General features: G+C 47.2%; 1 protein-coding gene across 2 annotated transcripts in view; it reads right to left on the bottom strand.

Annotated features, from left to right (window-relative positions):
- Nucleotides 1-17,811, bottom strand: part of TASOR2 (transcription activation suppressor family member 2) — a 41,036-nt gene that overhangs the window by 15,795 nt on the left and 7,430 nt on the right. For both annotated transcript variants that reach the window (XM_088141437.1, XM_088141438.1), the window contains exons 2-12: nt 13,226-13,324; nt 12,303-12,428; nt 12,176-12,195; nt 11,942-12,041; nt 11,510-11,610; nt 9,109-9,209; nt 6,759-6,831; nt 6,576-6,650; nt 4,871-5,668; nt 2,555-2,716; nt 758-1,628 (exon numbers count right to left, since the gene is read on the bottom strand). In XM_088141437.1, the coding sequence (XP_087997563.1) occupies nt 758-1,628; nt 2,555-2,716; nt 4,871-5,668; nt 6,576-6,650; nt 6,759-6,831; nt 9,109-9,209; nt 11,510-11,610; nt 11,942-12,041; nt 12,176-12,195; nt 12,303-12,409 (2,408 nt within the window). In that variant the 5' untranslated portion in view covers nt 12,410-12,428; nt 13,226-13,324. The remainder of the gene's footprint in view (nt 1-757; nt 1,629-2,554; nt 2,717-4,870; nt 5,669-6,575; nt 6,651-6,758; nt 6,832-9,108; nt 9,210-11,509; nt 11,611-11,941; nt 12,042-12,175; nt 12,196-12,302; nt 12,429-13,225; nt 13,325-17,811) is intronic.

Here is a 17,811-nt window from a genome sequence, read left to right on the forward strand (position 1 = left end):
CAGAAAATTCTTCCGAGGGAAATAGCTTAAATCATTCCCCCCAAATGATATCCTGCAAAGGTGTTGGCTACAACGACCCTAATTCCCAGCCAATATGGCCAATGCAAGCTGCAGTCCAACAGATGGAGCGCTAGGATTGTAACCTCCGTAACGCTGCACACCAGAGAAAGCCAGTCGATCAAAGGGTTTTTTGATTATTTGTGCAATCTTTCTAAATGAAAATCACACTCTGAAGTTGGGCCATAGCTCTCACTTTAATTTCACATTTCGGTCTTGATCTGCTTTTAAAACTGGGTTCCCCCCTTTAAGCATTTCTCAAATGGAAATCCTGTTTGTAACAGATTATAAACAGCCACGAGAGACCAACAAGATCCTCGGGGAGGAATGACGAAGCCCACATACGACAGAGAGGCCGCTAATTATATATTCAGATTAATACAAAATTAGGGAAGCATTTGGTAACAGGCCAGTTTCTTTCACTCTATTCAAATCTTTGTAATACTGAGTTTTGCAGGTGATTCTTTTTCTCACAACCCCAACAAAGAATTGTCATTTTTACAACCATACCGTTGCCTGGATCAATGTTTTTGCTAAACGATCAAACCCAATTCCAGATCATTCTTACCCCCGGCTCCAAACTACTTGTGAAAAGCTGATTGGGGAACCAACTGGGACATGATTTTGAAACCACAAAAAGCTTGTTTTACTCCCCCAAACAACACTGGGCCTTTATTTTCCCCCTGGGACCCTCACTTACCCGTGTACTGCCCGTATCACTGTTTTTTCTAAGGAATTATTAGTGTATTTGCTATCTAAGTTGAAGAGGTATTTCGCCTCCCATTGGAAAGTAACTTGGACAGTTTTATCACAAGAAGTCACTTGACGGGAGGTGGAGAAGTCTTCCCTCAGCCGCGCGGCCATGACGGTAGAGCGGGCAAGCGGTAAATGGTTCGTAACCGGTTGGCCCGGTTGGCCCAAATTCTGCTGGTGCTGGAAGGGAAGCACTTTCCCAACCAGGGGACCCGGTTTGTCCTGCTTCACCCCGTTCCTCGGGCTGGGAGAACGTGGCGTCCCTTTCTTGAGAGTTTCGGAGAGCGGAGAGGCGTACGAGTGCTCTAAGGAAATCAATACGACGCTTGAGTCCGACAGGTCTCCGGTCTCGTTCGGAAGGGCCAGGTGGGGTTTGACCCCACCGGGCCTCGCCTTCTTCTTCCTGCTGGAATTCACGGCGCTTCTTTCCTTAGCGTTCAAAGGCCAGTCCCTATCCCGGCCAGGCTCCCGGGCAGGCCAAAGGGACGGTCGGGAGGCTTGACCAGGAAGGAAAGCGCCCTTCCATTTTCGGGTGGCCCTGTGATACTCGTGATCAGAAGATTTGTGCAAAAATTTCCCCCTCGGCAGACGATGTTCGCGGGATGGACGGAAACGCCCAGAGTCTCTTCGACCGTTCCCGACCAGGGGAGAGTTGCAGGAGCTCAGAGCTAAGTCGGCCAACATGTTCAACGCATGCGAATCACAGTCCTCCTGCCCGGGGGGCCGGAGGGCCTCTGCAGCAGCTGTGTCCTTTCGTACGGGGACAGGCTCACCCCTTGGCCTATCCGAAGAAGTGCCATGGACTCTTTTCCTTGTAGCTGCGCAAGAAGAGACGAGAGCGTTAGCACGAGGGGATGGAGGTCGTCTGAGGTGGAAAGAAAGAGCAAAGCGTGCTACTCTCCAGAAGCCATCGCCCTGTCTAGTGGCACCCTGGTTTTATCTGATGTGAGCTCCCAAGGTAATCCTGGGTGGAGTTCATTTCGCCAGATCTAGGATAAATTTAGGGAGGTGGAAAGGGGATCCGTACAATGGCCTGAATGCCAAAAACAACGGGGGTCCTCAGAAGGCAATAAATGGATAAATGGGAGCTCTTTGATTCTGCGGCCGATCTGGGCGCAATTTTGTTTCCGCAACATTCGAGCCGACTCTGAACCTGGTTCACCCAAGGATGAGGGGTCGAGATGGCTAAGGGGAGATCTAAAGAGAGCCCCTGGGCTTAAAAGTGAGCAGGGAGAGAAAACTGGTAACCCACCCTGAATCCTTGATTTAGCACATCGATGCACACAGATCTTTATGCACAAACTGACCAAACTCTGCTTCAATTTACATAATTCACATCATGATGTCATTACATCAGCGTTTCTCAAGCTCAGCAACTTTAAGATGCATGGACTTCAACTCCCAGAATTCCCCAGCTAGCACGTTACGGCATCATCTGCCCAATGACATCATTCTAATGATATTGGCATGCCTTTATATCATCTGCGCAATGACGTTTACGTTCCTTCGTGTCCTCAGTGTAACGACATCGTCGCCCCAATGAAATCAAACGACCCACTCCCCGTGACGTCAATAAAACATGGTTTCGTTGTACTGGAACTGGAATAAAACTTCCGACTACCAGCTTCTCATCCCCGCCCCAGCTTTAAAAAAAAAAAAGAGGGGGTGAGGAGGACGGGAAGCCAAATTATCATTTTGGTTTCCGTCAGGGTTTCCGTATCTGAACCACTTGCCACCATCTTACTTGGTCTCCTGGCATCCGGTTTGTCCACAGCCTTGACCTTTTCGGCCTCCTTCAGACGGGGCTTCTTTTCCTCCAGGACAGGCCCTCCTGAAGACCCCGTGGCTCCCTCAGGCAGCTCGCTCCTCGTTCCTTGAATGAATTCTGCAGACAAAACTTCAGCCCCTTGCAGAGACAAAGGCCTAGTGAGTACCACGGCTATCTGGAGGTGGCCCCAGAGGCATAAGAAATCACCCCAGTGAGCTCCTTGCATATCTCAAATTCAGCTGTCCAAACAACCCTTACTAACCTACTTATTTACACAGCACAAAGGATTTATAGGTGGTCCTCATTTAGCAAACACAACTGGGACTAGCATTTGGTCATTAAGTGAAGCAGTTGCTAAGTGAACTCATGACTGTGCTTACCATCTGACTTCTTTGGCTTTACAGACCTGAGAAAGTCATCAATGCAAGAACTGGTCACAAAGGTACTTTTTCATCACCATTGTAACTGTGAACGGTCACTGTACAAGGCAGTCGCTAAACAAGGATGACCTGGAAAGGCTGCATCTTAGAGGACCCAATCGAGGCTGCAAACCTCGGGTCGCCACTAGGGGGCAGCAAAGCATCCATGGAAAGCCTCACTCTTTCCTGCCCGCTAGTGGTTCCCTGGCTTTGGATTTTTGGAACCCAGTTCTGCCAGAAGCACTGCGTGTTTGGGATGAGATGCTTCCCCACGTTGGCTTCGTGCGAGCATCATCACAGATTTAAAAATGGAGAGCGCTCACTGATTTAGAGCAGAGGCAGGCCATCGTTTGGTGGCTTCGGCGCCCTCTTAATCCTTTGAGGGAGGGGGAAAGAGACTCAGCAGATGGGGCCATGATGCAAAAGGGGAAGACTAAATACTTATATGGGAGGGGCAGAACGTTTGGCTGGTTTGCTGGGAAGGGAAAGTTGGGGGGCCAATATATTTCTTTTTTAATAAACCTATGGCGAAGTCCAGGGGTGTCCTTGGGGCCATGTGTCAAGAAAGTCAAGATGGCGACCATAGTTTGTGTGATCCCAGCTGCCACCTTGACTTTTTTGACCCTCCAGACACCCTGGCTGAGTGCCCTTCTTACTGCGCCATGACTTAATCTTCAGGATTGGAAGGATAAACCTATCGGGCAGTGCACAAATGTAATTAATAATTAATCAATCAACTATTATGATTAATAACAACAGCAGCACTATCTATAGCTTCAGGTATTCAATGGTCACCTGAGTCGAAGAACAAATTCCTTGCCAGCGCAGATCGGCTGTGGATGAATATAATGAAATGTGCCTAGCATTCAATGGAATTGTTTCTATAAAATGTTTACATGCATATATGGAACTGTGAACTTATACCCCGTTTTCTTTCTCTCTCTCTCTCTCTCTTTTTTCTTTCCTTCCTTTTTCTTCCTTCCTCCCTCCTTCCCTCCCTTCCTCTCTCTTTCTTTTTCTTTCTTCCTTTCTCTTCCTTTCTCTTCCTTTCTTTCCTTTTTCTTCCTTCCTTCCTTCCTCCCTCCTTCCCTCCCTTCCTCTCTTTCTTTCTTTTTCTTTCTTCCTTTCTCTTTCTTTCTCTTTTTCTTTCCTTTTTCTTCCTTCCTTCCTTCCTTCCTTCCTTCCTTCCTTCCCTTCCTCTCTCTCTCTTTCTTTCCTTTTCTTTCTTTCTTTCTCTTTCTTTCTTTCTTTCTTTTTCTTTTTCTCTCTCTCTTTCTTTTTCTTTCTTTCCTTTTTCTCCCTCCCTCCCTCCCTCCCTCCCTCCCTTCCTTCCTTCCCTCCCTCTCTCTCCTTCCTTCCTTTTTCTTCTTTCTTTCTTTCTTTCTTTCTTTCTTTCTTTCTTTCTTTCTTTCTTTCTTTCTTTCTTTCTTTCCCTCTATTTTTTTTATTTATTCAATTAATACATGCAAACAACAACAACTCTCAAACTAAGACCTCTGGTGGAGTTAAGCCAACCTTTCATGTGGTTATTATGCTAAACCACATTCCCGATTTGCATTAACCCAGCAGCCTCATTTCACACAGCACGGTAAGCCGCAGAAAAGTTAACCGAGCACCATCCGGTTAATGGTGCTTTGCGAATCTAGGCCATTTCCGAGCCTACGGGACTGTTTCTGTGTGTATTCTGCCTCAAACTGGCAGCAAAACATGCAGCTTAGAGATGCATGGACTGAGCCCCTAAACTCAGCTCAGCACGGTGTGCACACACAGCTCCTGACTGCCTTCTCGGCCTCAATCACGGCTCTCCCATGATAAAAAATAAAAAAAAACAACGGGAGGGTTTGCATGTGCGTTTGGATGAGATGACACTCACCCCTCTTCCTTCTCAGTGGATTCTGAAGGTTTTTTAATTTAAGGGTGGGCTCTTTGGAATCTGCCGGGGATCCGGAATCTTTTGCAAACGGGATGCTGAGATTCGTCACTGGCTTGGGCGATTTCTTCTTCTTCTTCTTTTTCTTCTTCTTCTTCTTCTCCTTCTCCTTCTTCTTGTTGTTCTCCATGATGCAATGGATCTTCAGAGGGGACCACTTCTTCGTACTTGCCCCAAGGATCCGGCTGGATTTTCTCTTACTCCACTGCAAGGGCCGGTCTCCTCCCAGGCTGCTTTTCAGCGCGGCCTCTCGGCCGGGCACGTGCCCAGCAAGGGGATCCCTGCCCGTCCCAACAGCCTTGTCTAGTCCACCCGAAGGCAAAGGGTCAGGACTGAAATCCGCTTCCGCGGCGCAACCGTCGGGAAACTGAGCGCTGCCCTTCAAGCACGCCACGGCTGACGAGACCTTGAGGGTGTAGCTTTGGGGGTCCGACAGGTAAAACTGGAGGTCGGAAAACGAGGCCGGGGAGCACTTTTCGTCCAAAGCGTCCTGCTCGGGGCTCTCTGGCAAAAGAAGGCGAGCAAAGGGCGGGACGTCCGCATTTTCGCAGCTCGGCCCCGAACTCTGGTTGAGCTTTGCAAATTCCTGCATGTGCCGTTTTACCAAAGCGCTAGAAGGGGCTGGTTTTGGATCCAGATGTTTGGCTGCTTCTGCCAACGCGCGCTGAAGGAGAGGAAGGACCAGGGGGACCTGCTGGGGACTCTCGCTTCTCTCCTCTTCTTCACATTTCCAGTCTCTTGCTAATGAAAAAGAAGAGCCGTTTACAAGCAACGTAGGTCATTTCCAACAAAATAAACGACGTCCTGAACCTGCCGCTTTTCTAAAAGGTTCAAGAAGACTGCCGGAGTTGTCTGTGCATGTCGTTTGCAATTTCCCTTTATTTTAGGAAGAAAATCCCACAAAGGGACAGAGGTAAATGAAATTTGCCTGTTTTGTTGCCACACTTACACCTCGAATAAGTTACAAGGCACATTTCTCAGGGAATGACATTACAGTGCTATTAAAGATTGACGCGGCTTTTTCCAGCCTATCTTTTATTTTATTCACTGAGAAATACATAGCCTGCTTTTCTAAGTGGGTCCTCCCCGTTCAGGGCGGCAAGCAAAAGGGGAAAGCAATATAATTGTGACATTGTTAGAGCGGTGATTCTCAGCCTCAGCAACTTTAAGACAGGTGGACTTCAATTCCCAGAATTCCCCAGCCAGCATGCTGGCTGGGGAATTCTGGGAGTTGAAGTCCACCCATCTTAAAGTGGCCAAGTTTGAAAAACACTATTTTAGAGTAAAACAGAAAGGGCACCAAACAAATCATAAAAAAGAGAAAACCGAGCAGTCAGCCCAAAATCCCCAGGGAAGGTGCTAACCTTTCTTCCTGAGGCAGGGAGTTCCACTGGTTAGATCTGGCCAGCCACCAGAGGCGTTTTCTTTTGCCATTCCTAATCACGAGGGAGGAGGCCTCCACCCTTACAGAACAGCCCCTCCATGACATCTGGGGTCTTTATTACAGAATTTATATCCCACCCCAACTCAACCTGTTTGGATCAGCTAGCCTAAAATCACACTACCCTAAAAAACAATTAAGAACAGATCCAAATGTGAAAAAAAGAAGTCCGAAAAATGAGAGGGGGTGACGTGAAACACATCGTACCTGTGAGATGTCTGGGCCCTGGGGATGGAAATAAAAACAACGCTTGAAGAGACGCCAAATCGTTCAGATCCGAGCCTGCAAAGAGAAAATAGGGGGTGATGCTTCTCTCGCCAAACCTGCATCTTCCAGACCAAGCCCCCCCGGGTTTTAAGGGGCTGCAGGCCTGTCATCCTCCCTTCTTACCTTTCTCTTTCGCCAAGACGGAAGAGGTGAGGAAGAGAAGAACGCCGCAGTCGTTTAAATATTTGACGAGTGCCTGTAACGGAGAGAGAAGGTGAATTTCCCTTAGTCCCCCTTCTCCATGAGGAGAATAAGCAGAAGCCTCGAGGAAACAGACTGGGGGTTCTGCTTGATCCCCAAATCTCCTGCGCCTTTCGTGCAGTTCAAATTTGGGGCATTTTCCAAAAACAGCCCTGTAGCTTAATTCCGCCGTCGAGAAAAGAACTCCGTTTCCTCTTCCTAACAGTCGCCTCCTTTACATATAAGGGAGTTATAATGTGGCTTGTTTGGGGTTCAGCCACTGTGGTTTCGCACCATGGGAGAAAGGGAGTGCCGTGGCTTGTTCAACAAACCATGGTTAAAATGATGGCCTAGCATCATGCGTGAAGGCTGCCAGCGTGCACATCCAAAGTAATTTTTGACGGGGTGCTGAGTGGTGGTTTGTCTACCAAAATGTATTGAGTTTCACAGTATGCTAAGCTATAATTTACACAATATGGTAAGCCAGTGTTTCTCCACCTTTAGCAACTCCCAAGATGTGTGGACTTCAACTCCCAGAATTCCCCAGCCAGCATTTGCTGGCTGGGGAATTCTGGGGGCTGAAGTCCACACATCTTAAAGTTGCCGAGGTTGAGAAAGGCTGATCTGTGAGTTTGTAGAATGCTTCTGAGGGTTCCCATATTTTATCTTGCTGCCCCCTGCACAACAGCCTTGAAAAGGAGGACACTTTTGGGATGAGGACTGCAAAGAAGCAGGAGCACAGATCGACTCCTGCTGCTGCTGCCGCTCCTCTTCCTTGTTTCAAACAAGCTCGGAGCCTTGCGCAGTTCACTTTCCCTTTCAGATCTGGCATTTTTTACTTTCGCCTTGAGGATATGCTTTCGCGTATGTGCAAACACCGCAAAGCAAAATTGAAAGGAGAACCCTCCTCTGCACGAGGCTCGTTGCAGATCAGCACTTGAAAAGTCCAACCGAAGCTCAGCAACGACCTGATTCTGTTTGCACATTTTCACTGCAGGTTGTCACCACACAAAACCCCACCTTAATCCACACTTTACCCAGTCATACATTTCCACACTTTCATTTTTTATCCACCCATCGCAAATCAGCCTATTCTATTAATGTAAACATGTGTCCCCTCTGTCATTTGTCGAGCCAATATTCCTTTCCAGCTGTTTCAATCTTTGTATTTCGTCACTGTTGGCAAGGGTTTTTTTTTTTTCTTTTTAAAGTATGTTTCCTTATAAACCAGGCCTTTGTAAAATAAATGCCATATTTTTCAGGTTGCTAACTCTCCCGTTACGAATGCTTTGGGGTGACCGTCCGCGGTGCGAGTTTTAAATTGCGGCTCAGAATGAAAAGTTCACCATCTGCTAAAAACACGTTTGGCTGCTCAGTTTTTCTTGGGGGGGGGAATAGTTTGGCTGATAGTATTATTTATGGAGCAGGAAGTCCAACATATTTATTTATTTATGTTCCAAATTTGGACACCGTCCATCTCTTGAGAAAGTGACTCTGGGCGGTTACTATGATAGTTTTATTTTTTTATCAGCCCACAGGTGGGAAAAAAGGAGGCAGATATACCTTTAAAAGAATCCATACATTTGCAGAGATCTACTAGAGCAGTGTTTTTCAACCTTGGCCACTTTAAGATATCTGGACTTCAATTCCCAGAATTCCCAGCCAGCATGGCTGGCTGGGGAATTCTGGGAGTTGAAGTCCACATATCTTAAAGTGGCCAAGGTTGAAAAACACTGTGCTAAAACATGACTAAAATGAATTTTCCTCACGATCGGCTCCATATCTGATTTACTTGACTATCACAATAAGGTGCCAGCAACCACACATTTTCAAGTAACGTTAATCTGTTTCACAAAATCCCAAGACCGCTGAAAAGCTAAACATGAAGGTAATGTACATGCTAATTTGGCATCACCGAGTCAATCTCAAAAATCTAAGCAGGGTCAAAGCTAGTTAATACTTGGATGGGAGACCACCAGGAGATCCCAGAACTATAGGCTAGACTGAATTTTAAAAAAAGAATCCTAAAAAAAGATGGTGACAAATCACTCCTGTATTGTTGTCAAGAAAACTACATGGGTGTGTTTGTAAGTCACCAGGCAGGAGACTTTATGTATATGTGTGTGTGTGTGTGTATACACACACACACACACATACACACACACATTTTATTTTTATATTTATATTTATATTTTTTAAATGCTCATTTGCTAGGAATACTTGATTAATGAGAACAGGCAAAGCCACTCACCCAAAAAGCAGATCGTTAATTCCCCAACTGTGAAGAGCTTACCAGATTTTTTTCTTTCATGCTCCCAATTAGCTGATCTTTCAGTTCACTTTCATGTAATATTTCCACTTCATATAAATGGAACAACAACTCCTGACAACAGACTGCAAGGCAAATCAAGCGCTTTTTAAAAAAAAATAGATGTAAAAAAAAAATAGATGCCACGAAAAACAAACCAACGTTAAGGGTCCAAATAACCATCGACAAATCTATTATTAAGCAATGCCCAGTACCTTTTCATTCTAAATATTATTTTTAAAAAACATGTCACGCCTTATTAAATCAGTTACGCGCATGTCTGTCTCATCATGGTTAGGCAGTTACTGTATGTTATTTAACCAAGCTCTAAAAGAGGCCTTAATTTATCCACTCAAGGTTGCCGCCAACCTGTGTTAATGATTTTGAATTTTTTTTAGTAAATAAATTAAAATAAAAAATATTCATTTCTACAATTTTTCAAAGGTTAAATGACTTTGCAGAAGGGAGTCCCAGCAGTGAATCCAACAGCAAATTTCCACAGTGGTCTTGATTCCCACCACCACCACCGCCAAAGAGAGCATGCGGGGAATTTAGATCAGGTCACATTTCCAACCAAATTTCCCTGGCACAAATTCTTTTCATTTAGAAAGAATACAAGAGCCGTGGCGTAGGGTGGAGAAGAGAATCAAACCTGCAGTCTGGTTCCTCTCTGGGAAGAGGGGAGAATACCAAACCCGACACCCCCAGATTCATCCTACTCTCTGGGAGGAGCTGTTATACCCCAGGTTTTTTGCAGCGGCTCCCCTGGAAATCCATCCTTGAATTTAGGTCCAGAGAGACCCCCCTGCTTTTCAGCTGTGGTTCCTTCATCCAAGGAAAAGCAGGGAGGAGGATGTGCCCCCAAGACAGGGCACCTGCTGCAGAGGGGGCATCAAAAACGTCAAGGTGGTGGCTATGACCTTGTGAGTAGAAGTCAGGTGGGGCTTCGATCACACGTTTGTGGCCACCATCTTGACTTTATGACCTCCCCATGGATATCATTGTCCTGGGAAATGCTTTTTTAAGCATGCCAAGACTTCCTATAGGCCAGTGTTTTGGCAGCTTTAAGACATGTGGACTTCAACTCCCAGAATTCCCCAGCCAGCATGGGTTGTGTGTGCAAAATAGAGAAAAGGAAAGTTTAAAAAAAAAAGAGGTTCATTTTGAAGAACTACAGCAGAATACAGGAGAGAGCAGGTACGCTTTGGCTCGGTTTATCCTCTTTTATCCAGTTTTTCATTAATAACCCTACACAAATGTAAGTTTATAGACTTTAATTGCCTACTTCCACCAGGCTGGAACCCATTCCCTTATTTTCCATAGAAACACCACCTTGAATAGTGTGAATTCCCTTTCGTGGGATTCCTTAACCACACCGAGATCTACATCCTTACCAGCTGGATTAGTTCCACGGGCCAAACAGCGCCCACTCCCCCAAATCAGCTATGAGAAATTGGGTCTCCGGAGGCTTCACAAACCATTCCTTTCCAGGTCGGTTAAAAAGCTAGGACCTCTGTTTGCTTACACCCTAAACTTGGTTAGCTGTAATCCTGGTATCACCTAGGGTGGGAAGGGTCTTAGGGTGTTGTAGGACTCTAGCCATTTGGGAAGTTTCCCCTACCAGTGTTCTGAGCGGAGGAACTCGGTCGCTCCCACCCTATAAATTAAAAATTCCAATATTTCAATAAGTGAGAGCCAGTTTGGTGTAGTGGTGAAGGTGCTGGGCTAGAAACCAAGAGATGGTGAGTTCTAGGCTTCCCTTAGGCACAAAAGCCTGGCTGGGTGACTTGGGGCCAGTCCCTCTCTCTCAGCCCAAGCCACCTCCCAGGGTTGTTGTTTTGGGGAAAATAGGAGGTCGGAGGATTAGGTATGTTCAGCGCCTTGAGTTACACATAAAAAAGTGGAGGAGGAGGAGGAGACATCTGGACTTTCTTCTGTGCAATGTAGGAACATGTGCTGTGCGCTCATGCACAGGGGTGCAACAGGAAGTGTGAAGTGGGCTTGACAGGCTCCCTTGTGGGTCACGTGACTGGGAGAGAGGCGGGCTCAGGACGGAGGAGTCGGCAACGTTCTGAGCCGCTGCCCGACCACCAGCTGTCCCGTAGGGTTCTTTTTCCTGGATTTTTCCTGGATTTTTTTTCTCTGCAGCCCCCAGCCAGATCCGGCTCATTTTCAAGCTGGATCTCTCTTTCGCTGGCTTCTCCTCCCCGCCGCGCCAAATTTGGCCCCCTTCTGCTCCGTCTCCACAAAACTACCTCGCTGATGGGCAGATGGAGCCACAGAGTCCTGAGCCCAGTGAAATCACTTCCAGGGGGTTGGAAAGAAAAGAAAGAACAAAACCAAACCATCAGAGAAACGCCACGAACGACGCAACTTAAAAGCGTACCTTCATCGTTTGCATAACTGGTTTTTTTAAATGCAGCTTCAGGCAGCTTTTCTCGCAATTCAGGTATCCCCACAACGTATTTGATTTCCAGCTTGGCCGGCCTACAGAAGAAGAAAAGCGCAGAAGGGTTGGGGGGGGGGCGTGGACTGAATCAATCTCTCGGTCATCCGGGCCGGAGAAACGCCAGAACCGGAGCCTAGAACAATCCCCCATGTTCTCTCACCTTTGGGATCCAGATAGAAAGTTTCGAATGCAAAAGGGCTGCCGGTTCACAAAACGGCAGCTTTCACACCGGGAAATCTCGTCGTTTTATCTACAGATCTACTTCCCTTCGTTTCTATTCAGCCCAAATCTGGAGCTAGTTTTCAACGCCTCTTCACTGAAATTGGCCTTCATTCCAGCGGAAGAGACTAAACCAGTCCTCGTACTTACAACTGAACCGGAATCGAAGCCTGAAAGGGCGATCGAAGGACGATGTCGCACACTCGCTGGTTCTGGATGAAGAGCTGTCCTTCCCAGGCACGATACAGCACTTTAGGGGTTTAAAAAGAAAGAAGTGGGGGGGGAGATGGTTATTCCTATTTCTATAAATATACGTTCCACTGCAATGGGGAAGAAAAACCCCAAACCAGCCAGCAAAAAAAAAAGAACAGCATTTTTTTTTACCTTTCATCTCATGTTCAGCTCTGCAGAAGTGAAAAAGGGGAAGAAAAATGAAAGTGGCTTTAAAACACAGGAAAAGCTGTAAATTAGAGAAACAACTGCTTTGGTCGAACGACATCGAGTCACTCACAAGCTTTTGCAGCTGAGCGGCCACATCCTCCAAGGTCTCCACCCAGCCGAGCGAGCCTTACGTGGGGGCTGGTCCGAGGGACATGGAGCGATGCTACCTACCACCATAGACGACCTCCGAACGGCTCTGGGGTTGGGGAGGAACCATGAAAAAACAGGACGATTTTATTTAGAGGTCAAGCAAGTCCAAAGGGCTTTCGGTCAGTCCTATAGCTTTCAGTACCGGAGGGGGGGAGTTCATGCAAATGGAGGAGTTCCCACCTTTTAAGACAGAGAAGCTTCTGCAACAAGGCAAGAGCCAAAAACTCAATATTTGGGGAGGCACCACTTTGTCCCCCCGTTTAGCCTCCCAGGGTGACCCCCAAATGCGGTAACCAAGAGCTGGCCACGTCTCATTGGAGAAAGGGCCTCAACTGCTGAGGAGGGGGATTAAAGTAAGAGGAGCTGCTCCTTGTTACTGGGTGGGGTTGGGGGGTCTTTGGGGGTCAGGGAACAGGTGGGGCACTGACCCTCTTTCGAGTGGTTTTTATTGATTTTCTGCACTATCCGAGTCAAAATGCTGGAATTGCAAAGAAAACCTGGGGAAAGGCTGCCGTTGAAATTCAGGGCAGCGCGAAGGGGGATCTGGGGCCCCAGGAGGCCCCGGGAATGCAAACTGCTCCCCCATTTTAACACAGAACAGGGTGTTCGAAACAGAGGGGAGGGGGCTAGCTCTCTGCTTTGCAGCCCGTCTTTCCTTTTTGATGATGGTGGTTGGACTTTTTATGTTTTTAATGTTTTTAATCGGTTCGCCGCCCAGAGCCACTTTGAGGGGCTAGCCCGCAAATGGGATTAAGGCATATTGAATTCAGACAAAAGGGGCTTGGGGGCACACGAGCCCCCTTCCAACCGGGGACGGGCTGGGGCTCGGTGGGCACGCCTTACCTCCGTCCCGCAGCTCAGCTGGAGAAAACGCACGGCCTCCTCAAGTTCTTCCTTGGTGTAGCCACCTGCGTCCTCTTGCGCCGAGGAAAGAAGTGTGTCCTGCATTTAGACCAAGAAGAGAAGGGGACACCATGCTGGCTCACTGGCTTGGGGCACACGACATAGTTACCCATGGTTACGCCAACCGCAGTGAGCTCCAGGTCCTCGTTTTGCACCAAGGCACTCTGAGCCACCCGCTAACGACAGGGGACAGGGCTGGTCCCTCCAGGGTACAATCACGGGACTGCCCTTGAAGACCGTGCAGAAACCTTGACCGGTCCAGAATGCAGTGGCATGAGTGGTGATGGGCTTGCCTTGGTTTGCCCACGTGGCACCTCTGCTCCACAAGGCGCCCTGGTTGCCCGTCTGCATTCGGATGGGATTCGCCAGACTGGTTATGACCTATAAAGCTATATATTTGAGGGACCATCTATCTCAGTGTTTCTCAATCTCAGCAACTTTAAGATGGGTGGACCTCAGCTCCCAGAATTCCCCAGCCAGCCAGATTATTATTTCTCACCTTTCTTTACACATCAAAGGCCATTAAATCTACTTGTTATAGGGTCAGGCAGCCTCATACATTTAATAAAATAAAATGGCTATCAAAGGAGGATACCCAAAATTAGCAGAGAAGGGTCAATGTACAGATTGGGAGGGGTGACCATAGCAACTTCCCTGGTTTTTCAATGTCTCTAGGCAGTGTTTCTCAACCTCGGCCACTTTAAGACGGGTGGACTTCAATTCCCAGAATTCCTCAGCCAGCCATGGGGAATTCTGGGAGTTGAAGTCCACCCATCTTAAAGTGGCCGAGGTTGAGAAACACTGCTCTAAGGTGAGGTACCCAGGAAGAAATCCAAAGAGAAACTGAGGCACAGACTTTTAGAGTCCCAGATTGGTTGTAAATAATGATTTACAACTGATTTCATGAAAAAGATGTTTTTCCCCCATAGAAGACTCACAACTATGTATTAAAGTACAAGCTTGGGCCTCTCTTTTGAAACCAGATCGCTTTCAGCAGCAGGGTCAAGCAATTACTTAAACCGAAAACATCTCTTCGGAGGAAAAAAAACCTTGATCTATCCACACCCCTGATAATCTAGCTTTCTGCAGGCAGTGAGAGGTTTTTACATAGGGAAACATTAGTGCTCCTTCCATCAATCTTCTAAGAAAAGACCAAATTGAAGTCTGCTTTGGTTTGGCTTAGCTTGTTGGATGAACTCAGTCCAAGTTGGCTTATTCCACAAACCAGGTTAAAGCAAAGAAAGTTAGCATAATGTATAAATCCAGCTGCCAGGCTATAAAACCAGGAGGTAGATTTGTCCTGCTGATTTATTTATTCTGCTGATTTATTAGCTTTATATCCTGCCATATCTCCAGGAGTTCAAACAGAGAGCATACAGTCCACGTACTTTGCTAAATTCATCCCCAAGACAACAAGGTCTGGATTAAACAAACCACAGTTAGCATACGGTATTAGTGCTGACGATTCTGGGTCCAACCCTCTTAAAAACTTCACTGGTCGAACCAAAATTATATTATTTATGCCAGCTTTCTATTTCCGAAACCCTTCAAAGCCAAGCAAGAAATTCTGAGAGTTGAAGTCCACCCATCTTAAGGCTGAGGAACACTGCTCTAAGGTGAGGTACCCAGGAAGAAATCCAAGGAGAAACTGAGGCACGGTCTTTTAGAGTCCCAGATGGGTTGTAAATCATGATTTACAACTGATTTCATGAAAAAGATGGATTTCTTCCCACATAGAAGGGTCACAACTATGTATTAAAGTACAGACTCGGGCTTCTCTTTTGAAACCAGATCACTTTCAGCAGCAGGTCATCCCTCTGGTTTCTTTCCAGCTTCTAGAATCCAAAGGCACACTGCTCCTGTTGATGGAGGCTCATTTCAACTCTCGCAGCTAATCACCCTGACAGCCCTTGCTCCCTAAATGTGTCCAACGTGAGCTTTACAAAAGAAAAACACGCCCATTTACAAACCCCAAGCAGCTATGAGAATATTCTAAGACTGCCTTCAGTCAACACTGTTTATTCCCAGAATAAAATTAATGGAAACCAGAACTGTGTGTGATTTTTTTAGACCAACCGCCCTGGCCTTCAAGGTCCTTTTTTCAAACTTTTGCATTTATGGTGTTTGCTTTATTTATAACCAAAACGTGCCCGTACATCTCGAATCGTCTCTGTCGTGGGAATGGGAAACCGAAAGCGATTAAAATAGAATAGGAGGAGGAGTAAAACAATTCTCCTCTTTCGAGCAGGCTGGTTACGTGGCACAGACAAAAAGTGAAACTGTCACAGCAGGAAGCAGAAACAATAGAGGGTTTGGAGCAACAAACTCCCTTTTTTAAACTTTAATTCAAGGGAGGGCCTCCAGAAGAGACTTGGTTACTTTTAGGGTGTCAAAAAAAAATACACACTCCAACATGATTTTCTCCAGGTGAACCCACACAAGCAGGGCAAATTGACAGACCAGTGTTTCTCAACCTGGGCCACTTTAAGATGCCTGGACTTCAACTCCCAGAATTCCACAGCCAGCATAGCTGGCTGGGGAATTCTGGGAGTTGAAGTCCAGGCATCTTAAAGCGGCCAAGGTTGAGAAGCACTGTCATAGATCATCAACCCTCACCCAATTTGATCCTCTGCTGAGCCCTGCCAAGATACCGCTCTGCACAGAGGCTTTGGGGGGAGGGGGGTCTTCAGCCAGGCTCCCCAACCCGGCGCCCTCCAACCATGATAGGATTTTACATTGGAGTTGCGTTCTGCCAAACACGGGTTGTGTCTTCTTTGCCGCAACTCGGAAGACGGAGGAGAAGCCAGTTGGACGGAAAACGGTTTATTTTACCGGGTTTTGCAGGGATCGGAATGATTACAGGCTGATGGCACGGTCCCCTAGTGGCTCTTGAGAAGGGCTAATGGGCGTGCCTGGTGTTTCACAGCTGTGGTGGCTGGAAGATAGGTGGGGAATTCTGGGAATGGGACCCCCACGCAACTTGAAGCACGGCTGGCTGGGGAATTCTGGGAGCGGAAGTCCACACGTTGCCAGGTTTGAGAAATGCTGCACTAAAAGATCTCCGGTACATGACCCTCCGGCCTCTATTTGATGACTTACTGCAGTGTTGTCCAAACTTGGCCACTTTAAGATGAGTGGACTTCAACTCCCAGAATTCCCCAGCCAGCCATGTTGAAGTCCACTCATCTTAAAGTGGCCAAGTTTGGACAACACTGACCTATGTGATTGCTAAGAATCAATACTGACCTGATAGCACATAATTGTCATAATTAGACCATCAACTAATTACAGCACTTGGGTTCACACAACATGCTAGGATGCAAATGTGCTGGGGAATTCTGGGAGTTGAAGTCCACTCATCTTAAAGTGGCCAAGTTTGGACAACACTGACTTACTGCATCACGTGGCAGCCTGTTCCGCCGGCTGACTGCTCACGCAGCCAGAAATTTCCTCCTGACCTCTAGCCTGAATCTCCTCCCTTGTGATATTAACCCACCGGGTTGAAATCACCCTGCTCCTGAGAATGTTTCCCCACCTGCGGTTCCCGGCCCGCTGGATTCACTTCCCAGGAAGCCCAGACGGAAGCCTTTGGTGCTTCCGTGCCAGACAAAACAGGATGGAGTCTCCCGGGACCGAAACCACCTCCGAAGCCTGTTATTATGGCCCCTGTATACACCCTGCGCTATAATGAGCCAGCAAATTAATTTGCACGGCGGGGAGTTAATGAGCACTCTGCGGACGGACCGCCACGTCACCAGACAGAAAACAGAGGTGCCTCTTTCTGTGCTCTGCAAAATCCACGACACCAAAGAGGATGAGAGGATTGCAGAAAGCCACGTGACAGATTCCAGCCCAAGTCTTCCTCGGCCAGCCCAACCCCCTGAAACCTGCCGGACCGGCTTTTGCAGAAGAACCAGGCTCTGAAGGCAAGGGAGGTCAGATGGTGGCTGGGGCAGTAAGCAGCAGAAGGATCTCCGAGGACCTGGCGAGGGATCTGATCCCTGCTGCCATTCGCTACTATCTCATGGAGCTGATGGGCAGGAAAAGCACCATGTTCACTACAGGTAGTCCTCAACTTACGATCATTCGTTTAGCGACTTTTTGAAGTTACGACAGCATTGAAAAAAGTGAGTTAGGACCGGTCCTCGCGCTTACAACTACCGCAGCATCCCTGCAGTCACGTGATCAAAATTCAGGCACTTGGCAACTGGCATGTATTTACAGCAGTTGCAGCGTCCTGGGGTCACATGATCACCATTTGCGACCTTCCCAGCCGGCTTCTGACAAGCAAAATCAACGAGGAACCACACAACTCACTTAACGGCCACTGCAAAAAAGTCATAAAATCAGGTGTGGTCACGTGATGCCTCGCTTAATGACTACACCACTTAATGACAATTTTTCGGTCCCTATTGTGGTCATAAGGCAAGGACTATCTGTACAGTATGCCCAATTCTGCAAGAACCTAGAACAGTGTTTCTCAACCAGGAAACTGCATTAAACTCCATTGCAAAGAATTCAAAATC

The sequence above is a fragment of the Python bivittatus genome, unplaced genomic scaffold (assembly GCF_059951505.1).
Source record: "Python bivittatus isolate LINGU-HERP-01145 unplaced genomic scaffold, Pbiv_v1 ctg000330_np1212, whole genome shotgun sequence".
NCBI lineage: Eukaryota > Metazoa > Chordata > Lepidosauria > Squamata > Pythonidae > Python > Python bivittatus.